The following is a 27976-nucleotide window of genomic DNA, read 5'->3' as shown; positions in this document are numbered from 1 at the left end:
CAGTTTAATTAACAAAGAAATGTATGACTTTGTTAAAGGTCCCACTCTTTTCTGTTGCCTCTAATGTTACCTTGCATATGGTATTTTATGATCCATGATGTGCAGCCCTTTGTAATGCCTGCATGGCAGAGGCAACAGAAATAAAACATTCTTAATCTAGTGAAAACAGTGTACAAGAAAAATTAGCTGTTCTCTGCCAGGGCAAGAATGTGAAGTGGCCATAAATTCTGGTCAAATTATGAACCAAGGGTCAGATTTCCAGAGGTATTTAGGCATCCAAAGATGCAGATGGGCACCTAGTGGGATTTTCATAGGCACCTATCTGTTTGAAAATCCCAGTAGGCACCTATTTGCATCTTTATGTGCCTAAATCCCTTTGAAAATCTGCCACTAAGAGCTCTGAAAAGTTACCATGGTGATAAGCAGATAGAAGATAATACATATATAAAGATGGTGTATGTGTGGAACAGACCCCTATTTGGGTTTCCATTACCTACTAATACTTCATCCCAGCATTGGGTTTCCAATGTTCCCACCACCACCACTGTACATAGGTGCTTAGTTTTCTGATATCATAGAATCATAGAATCTCAGGGTTGGAAGGGATCTCAGGAGGTCATCTAGTCCAACCCCCTGCTCAAAGCAGGACCAAACCCAACTAAATCATCCCAGCCAGGGCTTTGGCAAGCCTGATCTTAAAAATCTCTAAGGAAGGAGATTCCACCACCTCCCTAGGTAACCCATTCCAGTGCTTCACCACCCTACTAGTGAAAAAGTTTTTCCTAATGTCCAACCTAAACCTCCCCCTCTGCAACTTGAGACCATTACTCCTTGTTCTGTCATCTTCTACCACTGAGAACAGTCTAGATCCATCCTCTTTGGAACCCCCTTTCAGGTAGTTGAAAGCAGCTATCAAATCCCCCCTCATTCTTCTCTTCTGCAGGTTAAACAATCTCAGTTCCCTCAGCCTCTCCTCATAAGTCATGTGCTCCAGCCCCCTAATCATTTTTGTTGCCCTCCGCTGGACTCTCTCCAATTTATCCACATCCTTCTTGTAGTGTGGGGCCCAAAACTGGACACAGTACTCCAAATGAGGCCTCACCAGTGCTGAATAGAGGGGAATGATCACATCCCTCGATCTGCTGGAAATGCCCTTACTTATACAACCCAAAATGCCATTAGCCTTCTTGGCAACAAGGGCACACTGTTGACTCTTATTCAGCTTTTCGTCCACCGTAACCCCTAGGTCCTTTTCTGCAGAACTGCTACCCAGCCATTCGGTCCCTAGTCTGTAGCAGTGCATGGGATTCTTCCGTCCTAAGTGCAGGACTCTGCACTTGTCCTTGTTGAACCTCATCATGTTTCTTTTGGCCCAATCCTCTAATTTGTGTAGGTCCCTCTGTATCCTATCCCTACCCTCCAGCGTATCAACCACTCCTCCGAGTTTAGTGTCATCTGCAAACTTGCTAAGGGTGCAGTCCACACCATCCTCCAGATCGTTAATGAAGATATTGAACAAAACCGGCCCCAGCACTGACCCTTGGGGCAGATATCTCTATATCTGAAGCAGCCAGATTCCCTACTTGCTCTAACTAGCAGGTGCACAGAGCATTCTTAACAAAAAGGGTGCAAACAATATCTAGATGTCTTCAGAAATGTGTAAATTACCCTAAGAGATGCTACCCTGTGATCTCATCATTATTAAGGCATGGGGCAGATTCTGGTGTATGCAGATGGTCAAATAAGTCACTGTAATGCTTGGCAAATGCTAGAATCAAGCAACTATTCAGGAATAATTTTTTCCTGATATTTGCCCAGCCTAGTTCTGCCTGCAACAACAGGTGCACCACTGTCATCAACCGAGCTGCAGACAGGCAGGAGAATGCTAAAAGTGATACTGTATTATGATACATAGAGCTGTTTGTAAACATTCTCATCCATGTCAGCTATGTTTTTATTCCCATATACTTCTGATTTACTTTGATAGTTATGGGTAACTATGTCTTCTGGGATTTGGGACTGCATTCCCACTATGTGTACACTGATATCATCAGCTGCCACTCCTTCTGTGCTCTGCATAACGGAGAACTTTCACATCTCAGCTGATTGCCATGGTTACAGGCAACCTGCTGGGACATCAGGAATCATAAATGAAGGTAATTTTACAGCATTTAGGTAAACAAACTTCCACACTGAAACCATACCCCAGGTTGCTGACACAGCAAATGCACAAAGATTTGATAGGAAAATAAGATACGGTTTATTATTTTGAGTTTCAGAGCAACTTAGCTTTTTACTATGAGCTCTGAGAGGTAAGGACAAGCTGCATGACCCATTACCCCTCCTCTGGGACCTTCACTGGCTGCCTATCTGTCTCTTAATATGTAAGAAAATGGTCTTACTTGTTTTCAAAACACTCAACCACACCTTTTAGCACAAAGATATGCTGGAGCTGGAAACTTGTCAGGCATGCAGGAACTCATCCAAAGCCTACTATCATCACTGGGAGTCTTTCTGTGGGTCCGCTCCATGGTGGAGGATACGTCTTTCCAGGGTATAAAAGCAGGGGGAAGTGTGGCTTCACTGGAGAGCCACAGCCTTTGTGGAGCTACAAGATCTCCACACTAATGATCCTGTCCTCCAGTTAATCAGCCATGGTTCAGGTGGGCCCCAAGGGATCCACAAGATTTAGTGAACACTATGCAGCCAGTTTGCTAAGAGGGTAGCTACATGGAGTTTTCTCCCCTCTTAGCTCCTTCTTCTATATCTTCCCCTGTAGGGATAATCAGGCCCTGTGTTAAGCACAGTTGTGTGGTTTTCTCTATTTGTTTTGTTAATTGTATATCTTAATATAGTTTTCCTTATGTTATAAAATGAACACCTAAAATCCACAGGATGCACAACGGCTTGTCTACACAGTGCAGCAATGCACACTAGAGGGTTATGATATCCAAAGCGAATCAAGATGTTGAGCACTAACTAGCCCATGCAGAAGCTTGGTTGCGTGAACTAAAATTTCTCTATTCATAGAATCATAGAATCTCAGGGTTGGAAGGGACCTCAGGAGGTCATCTAGTCCAACCCCCTGTATACTACTTTAGCATACTACTTTAATGTGTTAACGTGCACCAAGGAACTTTTAGTTTGCACAAGCAGGGTCAACACAGGCCAGTTAGTGTATAACACTCTGATGCACTTGAGAAATCACACCCCTCTAGTGTGCACTGTCATACCATGTAGACAAGGCCTGAATTAACATTGCTGCACACTCCTTAGCCTGTGCATTTCCTGATTTTGTGATTTTTGCTGTGTAGCCATAATGGTGCATTGGTGCTGTCTTTTGCACTTTATTTTCCTTGATAATAAATATTTATCTTTGTCATGCAAGACCTTTTAAAGGAGCACATGACAGGTCAAACTGACCCAAAATTTAGGTTTTGTGGAAGCAAGCTTTGCAAAACATAAGCCCAACAGAAAAGTTTCAAGGTTTGTTTTTAAAGAAATAAATGAGCCTGTGTAGCATTTCCATCCCAAATACTGAAAGATTGTGCAAATGAATGAAGATATAACTGGTCAGAAACTGAAATGAAGCCAATTAGTCTATTTCATGCTCCAGGATGAGACAAATGCAAAATATAAACAAATGGCATAAGCAGTGTAACATTAATTAGATTTCTTAAAAATTCCTTCATTTACATCCTTAAGGTTTAAATTCATACTTAACACCATTCTTCCTCTTTGTTAAAGACAATAAAGTTTTTATCAGTATCTTCTGACTGACCCTCCTGAAGATTTTTGTACGACATTTTATCAAAGCATTAGCACATATTAACTATTCTCTCATGAAGAGGCAGTGTAAGATGAGTACCCTTAAAACCTGTCCCTGCTTAAAAATCTCTTACACGCTTGTTGACTTCTCTCACCATAAGATGCTGGAAGAGCCAGGAACGCATTATATTGGTAGCATGCTTCGGTAGGACTCCCCGTTTGTTCTTTGACTTTTTATCTTCACTGTCAAGGAGGGAGGTCAGATCCAGGTTAACCTACAGGGCAGGAAAGGAGAAAGAAAAGCTTAAATAACAGTTCAGGTAAAATTGTGTTGCCATGGTGACAAAACACACAATGGCTGCTTGATTTCATGGTGACTTTGCTGGGCTACAGAGCTTTCTGCCATTCACAGAGGTAAAAGCAAAATGGCTTAAGATGAATTTTATTAAAGCCTTTCTTCTGTAACCTGGTGTAAAATACTCCATTTCTCAATGAAGATGTAGGATTGGCAAATGGAAAAAGAGAGATTTTAGTGTTTCTTTACTGGAGGTGATGTGGTAAATAGTAACTACTTCATCACTCTTGCTTGCACCTCTTGTTTTCATTAAGTTCACATCAAAGTGACTGAGCTGCGTCAGAGTCCTTGTCTGCACTCTGGGATAATCTCAATTCAGCAACGGGGGGGGGGGGCAGTGTTTGGTGCAGCTATACCATTGTTAATCCCTATTTGCCCCAGTTTTCAATCTTGATTAGCTCAATCAATGCAAACTGCAGCTTGCCTTTGTCTACCCTGGATGGTCAGCAGTGATACGGTTCTACTGGCTGCTGAACTGGGCTTGTTCAAGGTCTAATTAGAATATGGAATGTGCTATGTCTGTATATATGTAAATAGTTAGTAACAGGTAAGGTGCCAGTACATGGCAAGTTAAGAATATGTAGCAGAGTTTTAGGGTATTAGGTACTGCAAATGGATTCCTCTGGCAGCTCATTACAGGGGGCTCTGGTCTTGCTGAACTGCAACTACAATGAATCTGGCAGGCAACCTTGATCAAACTTTCCTACTGAAAAAATATTACAATTTGGCACAACTGACCCTAAGTGCCAATACAAAGTACAGGGCCAGCTCTAGGCACCAGCGCTCCAAGCATGTGCTTGGGGTGGCACTTTCCAAGGTACTCTGGCTCCTTTTATTTTTTTTGCTTGGGGCACATAAAGCCGGGAGCCAGCCCTGAGTGGAGGTGCGCTGCAACGAGGGGGTGGGGGGGGCGTGGGGGGGGCCACAGGAAGTAACCCTGCAGGGAGGGGCCAGAGGAATCGCTCCCCCCCGGCTCACCTCTGCTGGGAGGGAAGGAGGGGTAGGAGGGGAAATGCATCATGCCCGGGGGAGGAGGCGGGGCTGGGGTTTTGGGGAAGGGGTTGGAATGGGACAGGGAAGGAGTGGAGTTGGGGCAGGGCTGGGGGGGGCGGGCGCGGAAAATTTTTTTTGCTTGGGGCAGCAAAAAACTTGGAGCCGGTTGTGGCAAAGTATCATTCAAATATGTTACCTACAGGCCCAAATGCTGTCTGCATTGCCCACATCAGACACAGAATACAGTTAGTCCTAGGCAGTAGTAGCAGTAACTACCTTTTCTCTGAACAACCGTTTGCTGCTTGAGATGAAAACTCTTAATCTATTAATAATAGGAGATATACCTATCTCTTAGAATTGGAAGGGACCTTGCAAGGTCATCAAGTCCAGCCCCCTGCCTTCACTAGCAGGACCAAGTACTGATTTTTGCCCCAGATCCCTAAGTGGCTCCCTTAAGGGCTGAACTCACAACCCTGGGTTTAGCAGGCCAATGCTCAAACCACTGAGCTATCCCTCATCCTTCATGCATTTAGAATGAATTATAAACATGTGAGTCTCAATCAGATTATTCCCAGACCAGCAAAGAAACATGGTTTTAAATAGAAAGGTGTGTGTGTATATAAATATGTAACCCCCCAAGTAGATTCCTGGGGTTCTGTGTGATGGTAGTTCAGCGAGAGGCACATTGTCCCTGGTAGGGAAGGAAGGGGGCCAAGGACAGACTCAGAGACTGCTCAGCAACCCAGAGGGAGAGAAGAGAGCCACTATGTAGAACAACAGGGGCTCTGTTGGTTTGGGGAAGGATTGCAGGAGCCTGCTCAGAGCAAATGATTGACAAGGGAAAGCAAAGGAAGAAGAGCTAGCCTGACCAATAGGGAGTGAGATGTCCCTCCCAGGGAGCCCTGAATGGGGGAGAAGCCATTTTGGGGAGTAGTCTGCAGCCAGCTAGGGTAAGGGCAGGATGGCCTGTCAGGGGTGGGGAGAATGGTGAGTCCCAGTCTTGCATGCAGGGTTCCCCCTGAGAACTGGCCTCTGGGGACCTGAAAGCAAGATCCCTCAGCTTGAGCCTTTCCCGCTCCAAGGCAACACCCAGTTTCTAGAGTTTTATTGGGAAAACTTCCCCCAGCCTGGTTGAGTTAGCCCCCCAGCCCCTTAGGTGAGATCAGTCACCACATGGCCAGCTCTGCTCCAGGTGCTTGTTCAGGGCTGCTCCCTGCTGGGAGTGTGTCTGAACACTGGGGCAGGAGACTACAGTTTGGAGTTTAGTAGAGTTATTGTAACCTGCACCATGAGCCTGGCACCCCGTAGTGGGGAGGGGAGATCCTGGCACCAGGAGCAGCCTGACTCCTGCATGGAGAGGACGCCTGCCAGCAGCGCTATCAGCCCCTCTGTAGTGCTGAGGAGTCCAGAGCCATCTCTGAACCTGCAGATCCGTCATGAAGTTGTGAGTGCACCATCCTTCAGTTAGCTAGTCAGGGAGTGTCCTCAAGCCCGGGGGGAAAGGTTTGGGGATTGTATCACCTGCTGCCTATTAAATCTGCAGAGGGACTTACTACCCTACCATGTGAGAGTCCTTTGGACTGTACTGAGCCCAGTCAGCGACATTGCTAACTGCTGCACCAAAGATCTCATGGTCACAGTCATCAAGGGCCCCTATGAAGTACACCTACCAATGGGATGCTACTTGTACATTTGCTATATCAGGTCACATGACTGGGGAAATTCACAGGTATTATCAGCATGGACACTGGTGACCCTGAGAATATGTTTTACCCTGTTATGTTATATTTACCTTCTGTTTAATAGAATTACTGTTAAATATATTGTAATGTGTTTGTATTATCGCTTGGTAGTCTGCAACTATCTGCAAGTAAGTGAGGGTTACCCTGTGATTAGAATTTTCCTCCCAAGCTGCCCTGGTGACCCTGCCAGGAAGGAGCAAGGCAGGTGGAGGCACTGCCAAATACATTCATATGGGAAGAAAAAGAAATTACATTCTGTTGAGTAGATGGCAGGATCCAGAAGAACCCAGGCCTGTCCATCAAAACCCATAAGGAGCTTGGCGCTAATGGAGGTAACCAGGTGGATAGGGGGCACTATATATATATATTCTTGGGAAGAAGAGTTTTAATGAGGTTGCAGGAAACTAGCTGTAATCTCAACATCAATTTAAAGCCTTTTCTTTTCTTTTCTTTTTTTTTTTTTTTTAGGTTCTTCATCAAAACACTTCTCCTGTATGAATTAAACATCACTATGGCAGCCCTGTGTCAGGTATAAATGATTCCCTCAGGCAAAGATTGTGATGTATTGCAGGGCCTAGGCAGAATAAATTACCCAGGCAGTACAGGAATAGCATCAGGAGGTGCTTGTCCAGGGCTCTGTCACTGCCACAATATTCCCAGCATACTTGTATTTCATACATCTGAGCAGTTTCACTGTATGATCTGAGCCATCAATTCCCTTTATACATTTAAAAGAACCTAGATTTGGATTTTATTTTTTCTTCCTCATCCAGGCTCAAAGAGCTGAGGACAAGGTAAGGACCAGGGAGACTGCAGTAGTGAAAATGCACTTCCGAGCGTTTTAGTAAGCTTTGTAAAATAAGAAATAAATGCATTAATGTGAAAAGAGGGTGAGTGCAAGTTCAAAGGGCTCAAAGGCTGATCAGGTGCTATCTGGTTTCAACTGGCACAGTGTGAAATGTTGAAACTGAAATGCAGGGTTTCACCTGTGTAACACTAGAAGGTATATGATTTTCCCCAGGTCAGAGCATGCCAGGGGAAGAGATTAACTGGAATTCATTTGCAACAGCAAGAAATACCTACATGGAATTTATCTGGGACTGTGGCAGGTGAACAAAATTAGCCACTCTGCTCTAAAAAGTTAGGGTCAAAAGGGGAGAGAGCTCGCTGTCTGGGAGTAACAGAGTCTGCACTGGGATCGGATGGGGAGAGAAAAGGGGAGGGCTCCTTTGAGCTCTTATTCATTCCCTGGGTGCTTTTCTATATCAAACAAAGCAAGAGGGTAGTTTGTGCCCTCTATGTTACCCTGTAAATGCAGAGGCTGCATTATTACTCCTGGGAACCCGTGACTCTTCAGGAAGTTTGATCCTGGGTCTTACACTTTGTATTTGAATAGTTTCAAGTCCCAGCCCATGTTGTTAGAGACATAAAGAAAGTCAATCTCACCAGATCTTTCACAGTCTCCCATCCATCAGGTAGCTTTTCTGGAGAAGATATGAGTAAGGCTGCGTGTCTGTCACAGAGGTAATGGAAGTCACAGATTTGGTGACTTTCCATGACCTTTGTGACTTCTGCAGTGGCCAGCAGCAGCAGTTTGGGTGTGTGGGAGGGGCTTGAGGGCTGGGGCAGAGGATTAGGGTGCGTGGCGGTGCTTACCTGGGTGGGGGGGGCGCTCCCCGGCTCCCACTGACATGTCCTTGCAGCTCCTAGGCAGAGCGGCCAGAGGAGCTCCGCGCGCTACCCATGCCGCAGGTGCTGCCCCCGCAGCTCCCATTGGCTTTGGTTCCCAGCCAATGGGAGCTGCGGAGCTGGCATTGTGATGGGAGCAGTGAGTTGGAGCCCCCTTGGCTGCCCCTCCCCTATGAGCTGCAGCGAGATGCTGGTCAGAGCCAGATAGGGAGCCCTCCAGCCCCGTCAATCCTTCCCCCCTCCAGGACCAGCAGGGGTCCTGGGCCACACGCCGCCACCTGGCCCCCCATTCCAGCGCCAGCTGTGCGCCACTGCCTGCCTTCCCAGAGCACCCATGGTCCCCTTAACTCAAGTTTTAGTTAAGGGTATATAGTAAAAGTCATGGACAGGTCACAGGCCGTGAATTGTTGTTTATTGCCCGTGACCCATCCATGACTTTTACTAAAAATACCCATGACTAAAACATAGCCTTACACATGAGTGATGATTACTCATGAGTGATGAGCCTTACACTGAATTCTCCAAAACGTTTATGTCTCAAATGAGCAGGTCTCCCCCAACCAAAAAGAATTAAAATTTATAAATATTGGATGGCATCTCCGTACCTTTGGAAGTTTTAGCCTTGGGAGCAGGCAGTATTATGGAAGGCTGCCACTTCCATAGTTAAGGTTGAGAATAACTTTCTGTTTAAGAGCTGACTTTCAAAGTGCTGAAAAATCCACTTCTCTAGAGGTTTGTCATAAAATGTGTTATGCTACAAGAGGGATCAGGATATACATTGTGCTATAAATTTAGGATTATTTGGTCAAGGGGTTCCGAAAATATAGGCTCTCTCCAAAAAATGAGAGCTTTGAACATTTTCAGATTTATATAACTTTTTTTGCTGAGCGCTACAGAAAAACTATGGCTCTGTCCCTCATAATAATATTGTGGTGGATTGAAAACTGATATGGCATCATATTTTGATTAAGAAACTAGAATGATACAAAATCAACTTGGCACACATTAAATGGATTAAAAAACACTGCTAACTGATAGGTCTCAAAATGTAATTGTAATCAGAGAATCATCACTGAGCACTTGTATTTCTAAGTGGTGTCCCACAGGCATCAGTTCCCGACCTTATGCTATTTAACATTTTTAGCAATGATCTGGAAGGAAAAAATATCAGCTGATGACATAAAGATTGAGGGGAATGGTAAATAATGAAGAGGCTAGGTCCCTAATGCAGAGCAATCTGGACTGCTTGGTAAACTGAGACAAGCAGACAATATGTATTTCAATTCAGCCAAATGTAAAGTCATACATTTAGCAACAAAGAATGTAGACCATACTTACATGATGGGGGACTCTATCTTGGGAAGCAGTGACTCTGAAAAATACTTGGGGGTCAGAGTGGATAATCAGCAGAACATGAGCTCCCAGTGTGGGGGGCTAAAGGGCATAAAGGGCTAATGCGACCCTTGAATGTATAAACAGGAGAATCCTGAGTAGGAGTCAAGAGGTTATTTTACCTCTGTATTTGGCACTGTTGCAACCACTGGAATCCCATGTCCAGTTCTGGTGTCCACACTTGAAGAATGTTGAAAAATTGGCAAGAGTTCAGAAAATAACCACAAAAATGATTGAAGGATTAGAAAACATGCCTTATAGTGAAAGACTCAAGGAGCTCCATTTATTTGGCTTATCAAAGAGGAGGTTAAGGGGTGCCTGGATCACAGTCTAGAAGTACCTACATGGAGAACAGAAATTTCATAGAAGGCTCGTCAGTCTAACAGAAAAAGGTAGAACATGATCCAATGTCTGGACGTTGAAGCTAGACAAATTCAGATTACAAATAAGGTGCAAAGTTTTGACAATGAGTGTAATTAACTATTGGAATGATTTACCAAGGTTTGTGGTGGAATCTCCATCTCTGGGAATGTTCAGATGTTTTTATAAAAGATCTGCTCTAGTTCAAACAGGAATTATTAATACAGAGAAGTTATCTGGCCTGCGTTATACAGGAGGTCAGACTAGATAACCACAATGCTTCCTTCTGGCATCATAATATATTAATCTGAGTGGGTTCCTGGTCCATGATGATGGCTCATAGGCACTGTGATAAGGCAAATAATGAATAGCACCCCCTTAGTTTTGAGAGCCAAGAGGGGCCATTGTGATCATGTACATGGCCCTCCTGCATAACACAGACCAGAAAATAGGGATCCCTGATTCCTCATCCCTGGATCAATAGAGCTAGATCTAACCCTGTGGGTCAGTGACAGTATATGGATCAGGAGAGCACAACATAATGCAGAAAATGGTATGTTTTCTTGGTTATGTAACCACTAGCATAGCGTGTGCCATGTTCCACTGTAGTGGCTGATCCACACTGAAGATAATCATCTATTGCCACCACTTTAACTCTTTAACTCAAATAGTAGATGTCTGTGCTGTGGATCTGAAGGTCTTGTAGGTATGTGACAAGTCTCCAAAAAGGGCCATGCGTTTGGAGTTTAATGTACCTATCCATACACGCACACACATCATATTATTTGAAAGTTTATTTTATGTACATTTCAATGAGATATGATATGGAGTTGTCAAGTGATGCCATAAACCTGTAGGCAAGGTTGAATGTACTCAAATGAGTCTTTGGTTCCCCCCACCCCCAGTTCCAGAAACACTGCCACATAACTACAGTTTTTACTGTAGAAGTTAATTTCAGCACATTAATGTGGTATTTGTTGGTCAAAGCTACCAGTCAACAATGTATTGAAAATTTATTGGTTTTGCATGGGCATTTGTTTAGAAATCATTAAGCTGTTTAGTATTTGGCAGATGTCAACATTTTGCAATATACAAACATGAAATGTTTTCATCTTCTTAATTGCCAAATTGTGATTATAATAGCTTTCTATAATTTCAGTTCAAATTTGCTGACCAGCTGTCTCACACTGAAGGCTGTGCTCCAATAGTGGTTTGAGCATTGGCCTGCTTAAACCCAGGGTTGTGAGTTCAGTCCTTGAGAGGGCCATTTAGGGCAAAAACTGGAGATTGGTCCTGCTTTGAGCAGGGGGTTGGACTAGATAGTACAGGTATTGAAGGTTATGTGCTGTTTAGGAAAGACAGAAATAAAAGCAAAGGTGGTGGAGTAGCATTGTATATCAATGATGAGGTAGACTGTAAAGAAATAAGAAAGGATGGAACAGATAAGACAGAGTCTGTCTGGGCAAAAATCACATTGGGGAAGAAAGCTACTAGAGTCTCCCCTGAGATAGTGCTTGGGGTGTGCGATAGACCACCAGGATCTGATTTGGATATGGAGAGATGTTTTTAATGAAGTAAATACTAATGGGAATTGTGTGATTATGGGAGACTTTAATTTCCCAGGAGGACAAGTGCTAGTAGTAATAATAGGGTTCAGATTTTCCTAGATGCAATAGCTGATGGATTCCTTCACCAAATAGTTGCTGAACCAACAAGAGGGGATCCATTTTAGATTTGGTTTTGGTGAGTAGTGAGGACCTCATAGAAGAAATGGTTGTAGGGGACAACCTTGGTTCGAGTGATCATGAGCTAATTCAGTTTAAACTAAATGGAAGGATAAACAAAAATAGATCTGTGACTGGGTTTTTTAATTTCAAAAAGGCTAAATTTAAAGAATTAAGGAAATTAGTTAGGGAAGTGAATTGAACTGAAGAACTTGGGGATCTAAAGGTGGAGGAAGTCTGGAATTACTTCAATTCAAAGTTGCAGAAACTATCAGAAGCCTGCATCCCAAGAAAGGGGAAAAAATTCACAGGCAGGAATTGTAGACCAAGCTGGATGAGCAAGCATCTCAAAGAGGTGATTAAGAAAAAGCAGAAAGCCTACAAGGAATGGAAGATGGGAGTAATCAGCAAGGAAAGCTACCTTATTGAGGTCAGAACATGTAGGGATAAAGTGAGAGAGGCCAAAAGCTATGTAGAGTTGGACCTTGCAAAGGGAATTAAAACCGATAGTGAAGGTTGTATAGCCATATAAATAAGAAGAAAACAAAGAAAGAAGAAGTGAGAGTGCTAAACACTGAGGATGGAGAGGAGGTTAAGAATAATCTAGGCATGGCCCAATATCTGAACAAACACTTTGCCTCAGTCTTTAATAAGGTTAATGAGGAGCTTAGGGATAATGGTAGAATGACAAATAGGAATGAGGATATGGAGGTAGATATTACCACATCCGAGGTAGAAACCAAACTCGAACAGCTTAATGGTACTAAATCGGGGGGCCCAGATAATCTTCATCCAAGAATATTAAAGGAACAGGCACATGAAATTGCAAGCCCATTAGCAAGCATTTTTAATGAATCTGTAAACTCAGGGGTTGTACCGTATGACTGGAGAATTGCTAACATAGTTCCTATCTTTAAGAAAGGGAAAAATAGTGATCTGGGCAACTACAGGCCTGTCAGTTTGACATCTGTAGTATGCAAGGTTTTGGAAAAAAATTTGAAGGAAAAAGTAGTTCAGGACATTGAGGTCAATGGTAATTGGGACAAAATACAGCATGGTTTTGCAAATGGTAGATCATGCCAAACCAACCTGATCTCCTCCTTTGAGAAGGTAACAGATTTTTTTAGACAAAGGAAATGCAATGAATCTAATTTACCTCAATTTCAGTAAGGCATTAGATATGGTTCCACATGGGGAATTATTAGCTAAACTGGAGAAGATGGGATCAATATGAAAATTGAAAGGTGGATGAGGAACTGGTTAATGGGGAGACTACAACGGGTCGTACTGAAAAGTGAATTGTCAGGCTGGAGGGAGGTTACTAGTGGAGTTCCTCAGGGATCAGTTTTGGGACCAATCTTATTTAATCTTTTTACTACTGACCTTGGCACAAAAAGTGGGAATGTGCTAATAAAGTTTGAAAATGACACAAAGCTGGGAGGTATTGCCAATACGGAAAAGGACTGGGATATCATACAGGAGATCTGGATGACCTTGTAAACTGGAGTAATAGTAATAGGATGAAATTTAATAGTGAAAAGTGCAAGGTCATGCATTTAGGGATTAATAATAAGAATTTTAGTTATAAATTGGGGACGCATCAGTTGGAAGTAACAGAGGAGGAGAAGGACCTCTGAGTATTGGTTGATCACAGGATGACTATGAGTCACCAATGCAATATGGCCGTGAAAAAAGCTAATGCGCTTTTGGGATGCATCAGGCGAGGTATTTCCAGTAGAGATAAGGAGGAGTTAGTACCGTTATACAAGGCACTGGTGAGACCTCATCTGGAATACAGGGTGTACTGCTGGTCTCCCATGTTTAAGAAGGATGAATTCAAACTGGAACAGGTACAGAGAAGGGCTACTAGAATGATCCAAGGAATGGATAACCTGTCATATGAAAGGAGACTCAAAGAGCCTGGCTTGTTTAGCCTAACCAAAAGAAGGCTGAGGGAAGATACGATTGCTCTCTATAAATATATCAGAGGTATAAATACCAGGGAGGGAGAGGAATTATTTAAGCTTAGTACCAATGTGGACACAAGAACAAATGGATATAAACTGGCTATCAGGAAGTTTAGACTTGAAATTAGATGAAGGTTTCTAACCATCAGAGGAGTGAAGTTCTGGAACAGCCTTCCAAGGGGAGTAGAGGGGGCAAAAGACATATCTGGCTTCAAGACTAAGCTTGATAAGTTTATGGAGGGGATGGTATAATGGGATAGCCTAATTCTGGCAAATAATTCATCTTTGACTACTAGCGGTAAATATGCCCAATGGCTTGTGATGGGATGTTAGATGGGGTGGGATCTGAGTTACTACAGAGAATTCTTTCCTGGGTGTCTAGCTGGTGAGTCTTGCCCACATGCTCAGGGTTTAGCTGATTGCCATATTTGGGGTCGGGAAGGAATTTTCCTCCAGGGCAAATTGGCAGAAGCCCTGGGGGGTTTTCGCCTTCCTCTGCAGCATGGGGCACGGGTCACTTGCTGGAAGGTTCTCTGCACCTTGAAGTCTTTAAACCATGATTTGAGGACTTTAATGACTCAGACACAGGTTTGATACAGGAGTGGGTGGGTGAGATTCTGTGGCCTGCATTGTGCAGGAGGTCAGACTAGATGATCATAATGGTCCCTTAAAGTCTATGATTCTATGAGATGACTTCCAGAGGTCCCTTCCAACCCTGATATTCTATGATTGCATGGCCATAGTTTGGACTGTATAGCTTCCAGGGGGGAAGGATAGCTTAGTCGTTTCAGCATTGGCCTGCTAAACCCAGGATTGGGAGTTCAATCCTTGAGGGGGCCATTTAGGTATCTGGGGCAAAAATCTGTCTGGGGATTGGTCCTGCTTTGAGTAGGGGGTTGGACTACATGACCTCCTGAGGTCCCTTCCAACCCTGATATTCTATATTATGAATATGAAAAAGCTATGAGAGAAAGAAATGCCTAACAAGAAGTAATGAAGACTAAGTCCACAAATAAGTCCTTGTCTCTGCACTGAAGAGGGATGAAGAGCATGTTATTATTCCTACAACCCATGTCAACAACAATATGAGAAACCCATCTGACTCTGAATCACATCCCGAGGTGCTTATCAGCATATCTATTGCAGTGCATGTAATATCAGATGTACAAGGGTCTGCTGAAAATAGCAGGTGTTGGTGAAGAACAAATGGAGAAATTTGTGAGAGGTGCACTTGATTGTGATGGGACATGTAGCTTTTTCAGTCCAGTCAAGAAATCTGGCATCAAAACATTTGCTGACATGGCCAGGAAAACCATATCTAAGTCTGGCAAGTGAAGGACAGTCAGAGCAGCTATCGGTTCAGAAACTGTTTTCCGCACAGCCACATCCTTAGTAAGGTGCAGTGATGATTTTTCTATGGTAACTGTTCTTTGTCACCCAAAAGGACCTGTGTCTATGTCCCTCTTGGATACTGATGGAACAGTGAGAAGAACAGACAAAGCTGACTTAGAGAATCAGCTGGAAGCTCAAGCTGAAAGAATCCGGAAGCTGACAATGTAACATAGAAACCATAGTATACGTCAGAGGTGCCATGGCTGTCATACAAATGATGGCTGGAGACAAATCCCACATATTGATGAATTCACTGCTGAGTACCTAAAGCAGATCCTAGAGGAATTTAACAAAGCTAATTCTGTAATTAGTCTTTGACAGATATGATAGCAGTAACACTGTGAAAAGGGCAGAAAGACAGCACTGGACAGGATCTAAGGCTGGATGCAAGAAACCCCAGGTGATTGGTGGATGCCATTCCAGTGCTTCACCACCATCCTAGTGATTTTTTTTCCTAATATCCAACCTAAACCTCCCCCACTGCAACTTGAGACCATTACTCCTTGTTCTGTCATCCGGTATCACTGAGAACAGTCTATATCCATCCTCTTTGGGACCCCCTTTCAGGTAGTTGAAAGCAGCTATCAAATCCCCTCTCATTCTTCTCATCTGCAGACTAAATAATCCTAGTTCCCTCAATTTCTCCTCGTAAGTGATGTGCTCCATCCCCCTAATCATTTTTGTTGCCCTCCGCTGGACTCTTTCCAATTTTTCCATATCCTTCTTGTAGTGTGGGGCCCAAAACTGGACACAGTACTCCAGATGAGGCCTCACCAATGCCGAATAGAGGGGAATGATCACGTCCCTCGATCTGCTGGCAATGCTCCTACTTATACAGCCCCAAATGCCATTAGCCTTCTTGGCAACAAGGGCACACTGTTGACTCATGTCCAGCTTCTCGTCCATTGTAACCCTAGGTCCTTTTCTGCAGAACTTCCACAAGACCTTATTTGTGCCTGTACCAGCAGAGGATTCTACACAATCAATTATCCGTAGTCAGAACAATCTTCCCCATACAGAACTGTGTACATGCAAGACAATGAAGAATTGTGGCCATCATCCATTGTGGCCAAATGCACCCCTACTCAGCACTGTAATCTTTTGTAAAAAAAACAAACACATGCCTTGTGAGATAATAATTTGAAAACTAATAACTCACTGGTCAATAATATTATGATGAAATGTGTAGCAACATTATCTGTAAAGTTATGAATTTCCCCAGAATGATGTTGGTAGCACAAGTTCAAACCCATGTAGCCCCAGTTAGGCAGGACTGGTCAAGCAGTCTTAAAGGAATGTGTGTGTTTTACCTCAATTTACATATAAGTACTAAACAAAGTCCTCAAAACTGCAAGGTGGGAGACAAGGCAAATCTGCATTTTAGCAAACGACAACCTGAAACCTCTTTTACAGTGAGACTCCTTGTCTCTGTCATCAATGGGTGACTGAACTATGAAAGTGAGGGGTAGAAACACATTATCTCTCTCACTCTCTTTCATCTAAGAAGACAAAAGAAACAACCTTTGGACTTTGGGAGCGGATCCTGGCCTGAGAATTTGATTAGCATTGTTACTGGGAACCTGTGGTAAAAACCTCACCTCGAGCCAAGACTAGTTTAAGTTTAGAAAATGTTTTATCTTTATTTCTCTTGTAAACACTTCTGACTGTAATACCTGTACTCACTTAAAATCTATTTCGTTGTAGTTAGATAAACTTGTTTTATTCTTTAGTCAAAACGAATCCAGTGCTGTTACTTGTTTGGGTAACTCAAATTAAACGTAAATTAAGTTGTCATGGGATAAGAGGCAAGATCCTGTCATGGATTGAGATCTGGTTAAAAGACACAGAACAAAGGATAGGAATAAATGGTAAATTTTCAGAATGGAGAGGGGTAACTAGTGGTGTTCCCCAAGGGTCAGTCCGAGGACCAATACTATTCAACTTATTTATAAATGATCTGGAAAAAGGGGTAAACAGTGAGGTAGCAAAGTTTGCAGATGATACTAAACTGCTCAAGACAGCTAAGACCAAAGCAGACTGTGAAGAACTTAAAAAAGATCTCACAAAACTAAGTGATTGGGCAACAAAATGGCAAATGAAATGTAATATTGATAAATGTAAAGTAATGCACATTGGAAAAAATAACCCTAACTATACATACAATATGATGAGGGCTAATTTAGCTACAACTAATCGGGAAAGAGATCTTGGAGTCATCATGGATAGTTCTCTGAAGATGTCCATGTAGTGTGCAGCAGCAGTCAAAAAAGCACACAGGATGTTAGGAATAATTAAAAAAGGGATAGAGAATAAGATGGAGAATAGCTTACTGCCCTTATATAAATCCATGGTACGCCCACATCTTGAATACTGTGTACAGATATTGTCTCCTCATCTCAAAACAGATATACTGGCATTAGGAAAGGTTCAGAGAAGGGCAACTAAAATGATTAGGGGTTTGGAATAGGTCCCATATGAGGAGCGATTAAACAGGCTAGGACTTTTCAGCTTGGAAAAGAGGAGACTAAGGGGGATATGATAGAGGCATACAAAATCATGAGTGGTGTGGAGAAAGTGAATAAGGAAACGTTATTTACTTGTTCCCATAATATAAGAATTAGGGGCCACCAGATGAAATTAATGGGCAGCAGGTTTAAAACAAATAAAAGGAAGTTCTTCTTCACACAGTGCACAGTCAACCTGTGGAACTCCTTGCCTGAGGAGGTTGTGAAGGCTAGGACTATAACAGGGTTTAAAAGAGAACTGGATACATTCATGGAGGTTATGTCCATTAATGGCTATTAGCCAGGATGGGTAAGGAATGGTGTCCCTAGCCTCTGTTTGTCAGAGGGTGGAGATGGATGGCAGGAGAGAGATCACTTGATCATTACCTGTTAGGTTGACTCCCTCTGGGGCACCTGGCATTGGCCACTGTCGGCAGACAGGATACTGGGCTGGGTGGACCTTTGGTCTGACCCAGTGTGGTCATTCTTATGTTCTTATGTTCTTAACTCGATTTAAAAGTAGCGAGAGTGTTGTATATTGATCCCCTTAAAGGGGCAATGGGTCTAGCACACCTGGAATGTCCAGGAGAGGGCTGGACTGTGCAGAACATACGTGTTTGGGAGTGTGTTTGGGCCACTCTGCAGGTAGTCACCAAAGCTGTTTGAAGCCAGAGTGTTGCTGGTGTTTGCTGACAGGTTGCTGGGTTCAGAGCTGCTGGACAAGGGCTGAAGCTATACACAGACACTCAGGAGGTGACCTACATGCTGTTTGGCTGTTTGTGAGGAACCCAGGTTGGGAGCTACATCAGCAAAGCATTGGGAGGAACCCCAGGTTTCAGGGCAAGTCACTGGTCTGGATTGTACCCCAAAATGTCATGCCCAAAGTCTCAACAGAGACCACAATGGTGAACAACGTGATGATAATGATACCTATACATATTTATTATTAGATTTTGTTTAACCCTTAGGTTATTGTTGTGATGCTTTGAGATCACAAAGAAATCCAGTTTTGTCTTAGTTTAATGACTGTGTATTATTTAACAGCCAAATGCAAATATTTCAAAGTTGTCATTTTAACATGTTGGTGTCATTGTTTGTGCCATTACTATAGAAATGGAATAACTTGACCACTCTGCATCATATCTCATCTCAAAGTAGACATGATGAGTTTTGTATGATGTGTGTGTAGAGAGGATAAATTAAGTCAACCAAATTAGTGGTGTCTGCTGCTCCCCTACTGGGTTCAAACCACAGAGGGAGGAGTCATTGTAGAATCATAGGATTGGAAGAGACCTTGAGAGGACATGTGTAGTCCAGTCCCCTGCACTCATGGCAGGACTAAATATTATCTAGACCATCCTGGACAGGTATTTGTCTAACCTGCTTTTAAAAATTTCCATTATGGCTCTATGTGACAGAATTTCAGTTTTTATAACTTGTTTTTTAAAAAACGTAAAACTTCATACACATGACCTTTATTAAAAGAAAGTTAAAATGGCAAAATCAAACACTAACTGGTTAGGAAACACCCATGCAACCTTAATTCTGCTTCTGTGTGTGTATTATGACAGTCTTTAATTACATGAGTATAGAAACAGAGGGATCCCTGCCTCTGTTACGAAAGAGGCATATAGTTAGGTTGCACAGACAACCTTACTTCTGGCATTTTGAGTGCTTAAATTTGCAACTCTTATCTTCGGATATAGTTTTTTGTATGAAACAAGCACAAACATCTGTCAGCTAGCTTTGACTCTGTCTCTGTGGACTTCCAATGGAAGGCTGGGAAAGTTCTTTAGCACAGTGAATACAAATCTCAGTATTCTGAATCAGTTTCTGCAAATGCCTATAATTTATGAAAAGGGAGGGGGAATACAAAGGAAACAAACTAGTGGTGAACAATAAAACAAATGAACCTTTTTACTGAGCTCCATAATTCATGTGCGTGGGAGCTGAGGATGAGTGATTATGGCGATATCTTTTGTTGACAGGAGAGATGTATTATCCTGTGCACTGCTGTATATTGTTGTATCATTTTTTGTTCTATACAGTGCAGATCATTCAAAAATGTGCTGTTGCGTCAAGCAGGGCATGGGTCATTTTCAGGTTAAACTAGTGTCAGTGGTGGGTTCTCTGTAACTTGAAGTCTTTAAACCATCAGGAGGTCAGACTAGATGATCATGATGGTCCCTTCTGACCTTAAAGTCCGTCTATAACTCTACAGTAAATTGCTCAAGCCTAATCACATTAAAATGTCTGATAAATACCTTAGCTGTAGCTCTGGAATGAACCAAACTGAGGGATATCTCAGAGAAATGCCTGTATGGAATTCCTTAAAATAAAAGGTTAATTACTGTGTATTTTTTCACTGCATTTCTGAACACTCTGAGATTCAATACATTCATCTTTCTTTGTTAAGGACATGACTTTCAGAAGTGCTGGGCATCCACAGCTTCTATTACCTCAGTCGCATCTGCCAACTAGGCCATAATTGCTTTTAAATGTTTGTTCTTTTAAATATTGTCTCTTCAGTGCACGGTAAATCGAGTACAGAATTTACACTCGGCTTGAAAGTTATCAATACATTTCTAGCTAGACCAGTTCAAGTACATAGAAAACTGATTTTTTTTCTATAAACTGACATCAAATATACATGCATTCCTGATGGAAGAGTTTAGCATTTGATTTTAAACCCCTGTGAAAGCCAATGCATTTTCATTATGATTCTTTGTTGTTATGACTCTTTGTTGTTCATGGCACGTTGTCTAAGTGTGTTTTCCACATACATTTCATATAAACAACTTCTGTGGACTGCATAGCACTACAAGATGTTATATGTGTCTGTCTGAGGTTGTAGAAAAGACCTGTATGATATGTTTTTGTATTATCTTGAGAAATAGTGTGTGATCATGAAATTAAAGACTGAGCCAGATTCACAGGTACACTCCAGCTGCTTTGCACTACTGTGGTGCAAAGCAACTGTAAACCTAGCTTAAGTTGCTGCTTAAATGGATTTATAGCTGCTTTGCATCATAAGAGTCATGCAACACAGCAGGAACGTTTGGGTGAATCTGTCCCTGTATTTATAATGCATTCAAACAAAGAGGCAGAGGTACAGTTGTGTGAGCAACCTTTAGTTTAACCTCTCTTGATTTTTGCGTGATTAACTGTAATTTTATCATTAGCTTTATGTAATATTTTTTGCATTCTGTGTGTATAGTTTTATTTTGTAAAGAGAAAACTAAACAAGGAGCTTTGTTCTCCCAAGCTTCAAAGCTCTGCAACACTGAACTGCCAAAGAGCTCTGGAGGAACAGAGCTTTATTTTAGTAGAGGGCAGTTCTTATTACCAGACCCTGAACTCTCTGAAACATTAGGCCTTAGCTAGTTCAGGACTCTTCAGTGGATGAGGCAGCCCACTGCTAAGCTAATGTAGCTAACCACAGCAGAAGCACATAAATATTTGGGATTCAGATCCTAAAAAGTCTTACTGAAATATGTATTCATAGAGGGCAAGCACAGGACTCTATCAGTTTGTCAAACCTATTGCAATAAGGTCAGAGAATAACTTTACTGAATCACCCTGCCCCTCAGAAGTGGATTAGCATAGAATCATAGAAGATTAGGAAGAAAACCTCAGGAGGTCATCTAGTCCAACCCCCTGCTCAAAGCAGGACCAACCCCAAGTAAATCAGAGCCTTTCTTTGATTTATTTCACACAGGCTGGTCATGGGTCTGCATCTCCTCAACGACAGTCACATGTCATGGGTCAGTTACTTACTAAGAAGCCAGAGTGTTAGTGCAGGATCAAAACTCAGATCTCCCTTTGACAGCCCATCACACTTGCATTATGCATAGGCCTGGCTGGATGTCCCAGGCCTGATCATGTGTGAGTACATAACCCCCACTGTTTTTAATGAGAACTGTCTGCACTCTGACAGAATATTTGGCTCCTCATTGCTAAGCATATTGTCAGGAACTGCTGGACCTAAAATCTGCTAAAAGCAATGGCAGCTGTTGTTTGTAAGTGAGTCTGCCTGTACAATTTAGGTGAGAGAGCAGGAGTGAGTGTGAGAGGGGAGAGAGAGCACAAGATAGCACGGAGGGGAGAGTGTGAGAGAAGGGAACCTGAGATCATGTGCAAAAAGAGAGTGTGAGAGCAAGCATGTGACCAGAGAGAGCAGGAGCTGAAACAGGGCATGAAAGGAGATTGTGGGGGCAGATGGAGAGCAGTGGATGAATGAAAAATGATCAAGCTCTTTCCCTGTAGTTGTTCCCCTTTTAAAACTTGAAGGAAGCCAGTGCTCTGGCTTAGCCCTTTCAGGCCTCTTGGTCCCACTCATCTTACCTGTGTGTTCTGGATCTGTATGGCTCCTTGTGGGATTGCTTGGGTTACCACCTGGCCCTGAGATGTTACCATAGTTACAGGCTGGTAAAGGGCTCCACCTGACAAAGATATGGTTCAAAGCAGAATTTTAGGGAAACAGCTGGTATTTATCACTCCAGGCTGGCCAAGGGGAGGCACATGCACAAGGCCAGTGGTTTCACTGGTCCCAGCTGCAGCCCAGGGTTGTAGTGAGAAGTCAGTTTTGAAAGCAGCATATTAACACTTATAGCTGAGCTGCACACTGCCCAGCACAAGGATTGGACCGCCGGACAAAAATGGGTCTAGAGCCATTCCTGTAGTTCAAGCAAAGGATCACAGTAAAAGTATGACAAAATAATGTCATTTCCTTCCAAAGCCAAGAGCTCTCAGGTTCTGGGGTCCTGGGGCAGCCACAGCCTGGAGTGGCTGTGAGGGGATAGAACTCTCCCATCCTATTCTGGGGATAAGACCACCCCTGGAGCTACAGAATTTGACACAGGTGCGGCTCCAGGCACCAGCGCAGCAAGCGCATGCCTGGGACGGCAAGCTGCGGGGGGCGGCCTGCCGGTTGCTGTGAGGGCAGCAGTCAGGCAGCCTTCAGCGGCATGCCTGCAGCAGGTCCACCAGTCCCGCAGCTTTGGTGGCGGGAATGCCGAAGGTGCGGGACTGGCAGATCACCCACAGAAACGCCGCCGAATCCGCGTGCTGCCGAAGGCTGCCTGACTGCTGTGCTTGGGGCAGCAAAAAACATAGAGCCGCCCCTGGTTTGACGTTCTGCAAAGCAGAGATGACAGAAGGCTGATGCATCAACACTACAGCTCTGTTTTAAAACACATCCATTCTGCACTGGATCACAGATCGATACCCAAAGCAGAACTAGAGTTGCTGAAATAACAGACAGTGCCCAGCTCACAAAGAATGGTTCTGAGAAAATGAACCTACTGGCTACCAATGGGCCAGCATGCAGTATCGTGAGCCCTGATCCAAGAAGGCAGAGCCAGTAGAGCCATCAGAGCTCTCCTTCTGTGCAGTTAATGATCTCAGCTTTAACAGAAAGACAAGTGTTCCCATTTCACAACATTTGAGTCAGAAGAAACTTGGACGTGCCAAGTGCTGTCCAGTTCCGTGCCATACCTTTCATTTCACAGACATTTGCTCTGCCTGTTCTTACTTCAGTTTTTTTTCTTGTCATCTAAAGAAAGAATCTAAGCATGCAAAAGATGTGACTAACATGGTCACTGATGTACATTGCACGCCTCCCACCTGACACAACTTGTGAATTGACCGTTGTCATGGAGATATTCCCTGGCTGCAGCGCTGATGCTGGGACCACAATTCCCTGGGGGTTGTTGGCCACTGCAGTCATTGAGTTCGGAGAATTCTGCAGCAAATCCTAGAAAGACCAACACAAACCTCAGCTTATACAAAGATTTCAGACACAATCAGTAGAAACAAGCCTTTTGGGGAATTAGCCTTTGATCAAAGGATTAATTCAATACTAACCCTGTGCTCTTCTGCAGACCCAGATTTTTAGGGATCTCAACGCATTTTAGAAATATTAATAAACAGAATAAAACATACTTTTTTCCAACAATGAATTTCTGTTGTAAATATTTTGATATTTTTTTCTATGGAAAAACTTCAAAATGAAATAAAACAGTATTTTTTCATTTAGATTCAAATTTTTTAAAATGCTTTAGTTCTATCTGAAATTTCATTTCATTTTTTATTTTAATTGACATTCACATTTCAATTCAACCTTCAGAAATTAAAACAACCTTTTGAAATTTTGGATTTTTCTTTTCTCCCTTTTTTGCTCCTGAATGGAACAGAATGTCTAGTTATTGGATTTTTTATTCTTTCCTCTCTTTTTAACATTTCCCTTTTTCTACTTTAACTTTTAAAAATGTCTCCAACTTTGGAAAAGTTACCAAGTTAGAAAAATGAACTTTGTTAACTCTTCCCCTCTGTGACTTTTCAAAATTTCCTCAACAGGATGAAGTTTTGAAACACTGCTGAGTAGAAAAGGGAAAAAAATAAAGCAAAAAAAGCCCTACAACAGCTTGGACATTATTATTAAATTGTGCACAATGGCAAAAAAGGTGAAAAAGGAGGAGAAAAGGGGGAAAAAAATTGAATTTTCAAAAAATATTTGGTTTTCGGAAAACAAAACTAAACAAATTTCAATTGAAATTTAAAAAATTGCCGTGTTTAGAAACGTCCTTTAAAAAACCCCTGCAAATTTAGTCAAAACTACCTTTTTCCTGAGGGGTGATACAGAAACCCAAATTTTCAGTGGGAAATTTTTTTGATCTAAAAAACATTGACCAGATCTATTAGTGAATGAAGCCTCAATGCCCAGTGACAAAGGGCATTTTATAGATAGGGAAGCTAAGGCAGAGACAGACTAAGTGACTTGCCAAATGGCACACAACAAAGCCAGGAGAAGAACTCAGATCCTCCCACTTCGAGTTCCCTTTTAAAAAACATTTTTCATTAAAAAAGATTTTTTGACAAAACTGTTTTATAATCTTCACTATCTTCAGATTTTTCATTAAAACTTTTTTTGGTTCAGTTCAATTTGAAAACTTTAGAAGGAAATCAAACAATTCTCTTTTTGTTAGGAAATGTTCCCTGATTTATCAATTTTTCATCCAAACAAAAATTTTCAATTAGGTTTGAAATGAAAATACTCATGTATTCTTAGTTGTTGTCATTGTTCTTGTTTCTCACTCTTTCTCTTCCTTTCCAGGGGGAAGAAGAGGGGAGGAAAAGAAAGGAGAAATAGCCTCCAAAAATTAAACCATTTTATTTTGATTTGACTCAAATTACACATAATCAAAATTTTTCATTTGAAATCTAATCTATTTCTTTTGCATGGAAAATAAAAATACATAGAATACATAGAAAAGAATTGCCACTTTTTGAACAGCTCTCTCAAAGTGTCTGAGATGGATGATGTTTCTCCTAACAATGAGGATTGATTGGCTTTCACCTTCTCTGCTGCTTGAGGCTGTTTCTACGCTACAGAGATTATACTGGCATAGATGTGTTGGCATATCTATACCAGCATAATTCTGTAGTGTAGACACAGCCTACACCACCAGAAGGCCTTTTTCTGTCAGTGTAGGAACACCACCCAAATGATGCTAGCAATGTCGACAGAATCATTCTTCCACTGACATACCTGCATCTTCACCTAAAAGTTATGTAGACATAACTAAGTTGGTCAGGGGTATGTTTTTTCATCCCCCTGACTGATGTAGCTATGTCAAGCTAACTTTTTAGTGTAGACCAAACCTAACTCTAAAAACCCTTCCCAGGGCTCACCTTGACTTTGAACTAACCCATGTTAAAATATAATTTGCCTTGTCTACACTAGCATTTTAAAATGTGGTAGCTAATGTTTAAAAAACCTACCTTTTATGCTAGTTGAGACAGAACCTCAAACTATTGATTATGGCTACACAGATGAGATGAGTTGAGACTGTTCCTTTCCTCTTCCTTCTCTTTCCTGCTTCCCTACTCATACTCACTTCCCCATGCCTGTCCCCCTCCCCTTCACTTTCCCTGTACTCTCAAGCCAGCCAACCAGAAACATGTAACAAACCAAGCCTTGCCAGTGCCACACTTCCAAGAATAAAGTTTTGCTTCCTTGAAGTTTAAACAAGCTCGGTCTTCCCTAATCTAGAAGTGGAGGCAGTAATCTCCCACACACGCTGCTCTAAGCCTCCTGAAAGCACATACTGCAACCAACTGCCCCACTATGCTTATGTAATACAACATAGCAATTTTAACAAAATGTTAATTAAACCAATATTCAAACAACATCCCAATTGGCTGGCAAATACAAGGTGTTACAATATAACTTCAACTATGACATTTACTCCAGGGTCCTCACATGAATCGACCTGTCCTTTTGCTGATACGTTGTTTCCAATTTCCAACCCTTTATCTGTTTATTGTTTCGTAAACTGCAAACCCTCCATGGCAGTGATTGTCTTGGAAAAATAAGTAAATCTTATGGTGCATTATTTAAGACAATCTCTAATTACTAAGGAGGGTCCTTGCACCTTCTTCAAAAGCATCTGATGCATACCAATGTTGGAGACAGGGTACTGGACTAAATGGTTCATGATTTTGATCCACACTGGTAGTTCCTGTATTCCTGTGTCTTATCTGTGTTTGTAGAGCATCCACCAGTGGGGCCCCAGTCTTTAGTGGGGTCTTTGGGAGCTAAATATGTACATATGGTTATATAGTAATAAAGCTGTCACCTGGCATGTAAGGGCTCCTCTCCCCCATCATGGTTGTGATTCGGTATGATTGAAATATGACCTTGTATATCAATGTTGCTACCACTGTTATTGCAACAAATCTTATACAAAGTATGTCATGTAAGGAATCAATGAAAAAGTTAGAATCTGTCAAATATGATTATTCTGTTTGTATGCATGTATCATCTTTGTATCTAAAGTTATGAACATTGGCTATGTGCCAGTATTTCAAATGTATTTGATCCTGGGGTAGCACCCACCACATAAAAACTACATTCAGGCCAGACAGCTTTGTGTTGATGGCCCATTAAGGGCAATTAACTCTCACAGTGGGCCATAAAAGAAACTCACTCCACCCAGTTGGCTCTTCCTGTAGACGCCTTAGCCTCCATGTGGCCAATGGCTTGCTCATGTGAGTCAGCAAGTCATGCAAGGGCATGTGACTTGCTCATGTGACCCTGGACTCCATCTTGTGCCTATAATTTTCCACAAACTGAGACTGGAAGCTTTGTTTGGGACAGTAAAATTCCATCCACATGGGAGAGGGTATAAAAGACCCTAGAAACATCTCCATTTTGTCTTCATTTCCTGCTTCATTTCTCTGGGTTGGATTTCTAATAAGGAAGCTCTAAACAATGACTGATGACCACCAAGCTGATTGGGTAATTTCTGGAGAGACTTGCAAACTAGCAGTTTATTCCATCACGGCTTCAAACATGATACAAGTACTTTGCAATGATTGTATGTATATGATTTCCTTAACCATTTTAACGCTCTATTTCTTTTCTTTTAAAAATAAACCTTTAGATTTTAGCTATTAAAGGATTGGCAACAGCGTGATTATTGGGTAAGATCTGAGTTATATATTAACCTAGTTATGTCACTGGTCTCTTGAGATCAGAAGAATCCTTTGTTTGATGAAATTGGTTTTCAATAAATGCTCATCATAAGCTAGTGTCTGGGTAGTGAAATAAATGCTGGAATTCCTAAAGAGAGTGCATTTTTGACTTCTTGTGGTGAGTCAAAAGTTTATTTTTGTTACTGGCTTGGTATATCTAATGGTAGAATAACCACCAGTTTGGGGGTAAGTCTTCCCTATTTCTCAGCAGTTTGTCCTGAAATTGGTATTCTCAGCTGTAACCCACTGAGGCACGGTGACAATACTGTGTATGTATATATATATAAAGCAGTTGAAGAGCCTCTTTGCCAATCCCTGGTTCCCTGTGCTGCTCTCATTGTAGAGTAGAATGATATAGTTTTAAGTATGGACCAGGCCTGAGAGTCTCCTAGTGAAACTGAGATGTACATGTTCTGCAGAGGTCAGATTTAATGTTTTTATTTCAGAGATTATATCTGCTGGGAATAAATGCTGTTCCCTTTTGTGTTTCTAGGCAGGAATTGGGGTAAAAGAAGATATCATCTCCCTTGCTGCCCTTACAGGGTCCACACAA

General features: G+C 42.2%; 1 protein-coding gene and 1 long non-coding RNA gene across 7 annotated transcripts in view; one reads left to right on the top strand and one right to left on the bottom strand.

The window, feature by feature from the left end:
- PKNOX2 (PBX/knotted 1 homeobox 2) overlaps positions 1 to 27976 on the bottom strand; it is a 651385-nt gene that overhangs the window by 54220 nt on the left and 569189 nt on the right. For all 6 annotated transcript variants that reach the window (XM_044997252.1, XM_044997249.1, XM_044997251.1 and 3 more), the window contains 3 exons: positions 23512 to 23641; positions 22231 to 22328; positions 3924 to 4043 (listed from right to left, as the gene is read on the bottom strand). In XM_044997252.1, coding sequence (XP_044853187.1) covers positions 3924 to 4043; positions 22231 to 22328; positions 23512 to 23641 — 348 coding nt within the window. The remainder of the gene's footprint in view (positions 1 to 3923; positions 4044 to 22230; positions 22329 to 23511; positions 23642 to 27976) is intronic.
- The window catches only part of LOC123354883, a 31771-nt gene continuing 31219 nt past the window's right edge, over positions 27425 to 27976 (top strand). The window contains exon 1 of the long non-coding RNA XR_006574931.1: positions 27425 to 27541. This is a non-coding gene — a long non-coding RNA (uncharacterized LOC123354883). The remainder of the gene's footprint in view (positions 27542 to 27976) is intronic.

Source organism: Mauremys mutica, chromosome 22 (genome assembly GCF_020497125.1).
Source record: "Mauremys mutica isolate MM-2020 ecotype Southern chromosome 22, ASM2049712v1, whole genome shotgun sequence".
Taxonomy (NCBI): Eukaryota; Metazoa; Chordata; order Testudines; family Geoemydidae; genus Mauremys; species Mauremys mutica.
Note: the sequence above shows the minus strand (reverse complement) of the source record. Positions and strands in the feature narration are given on the sequence as shown.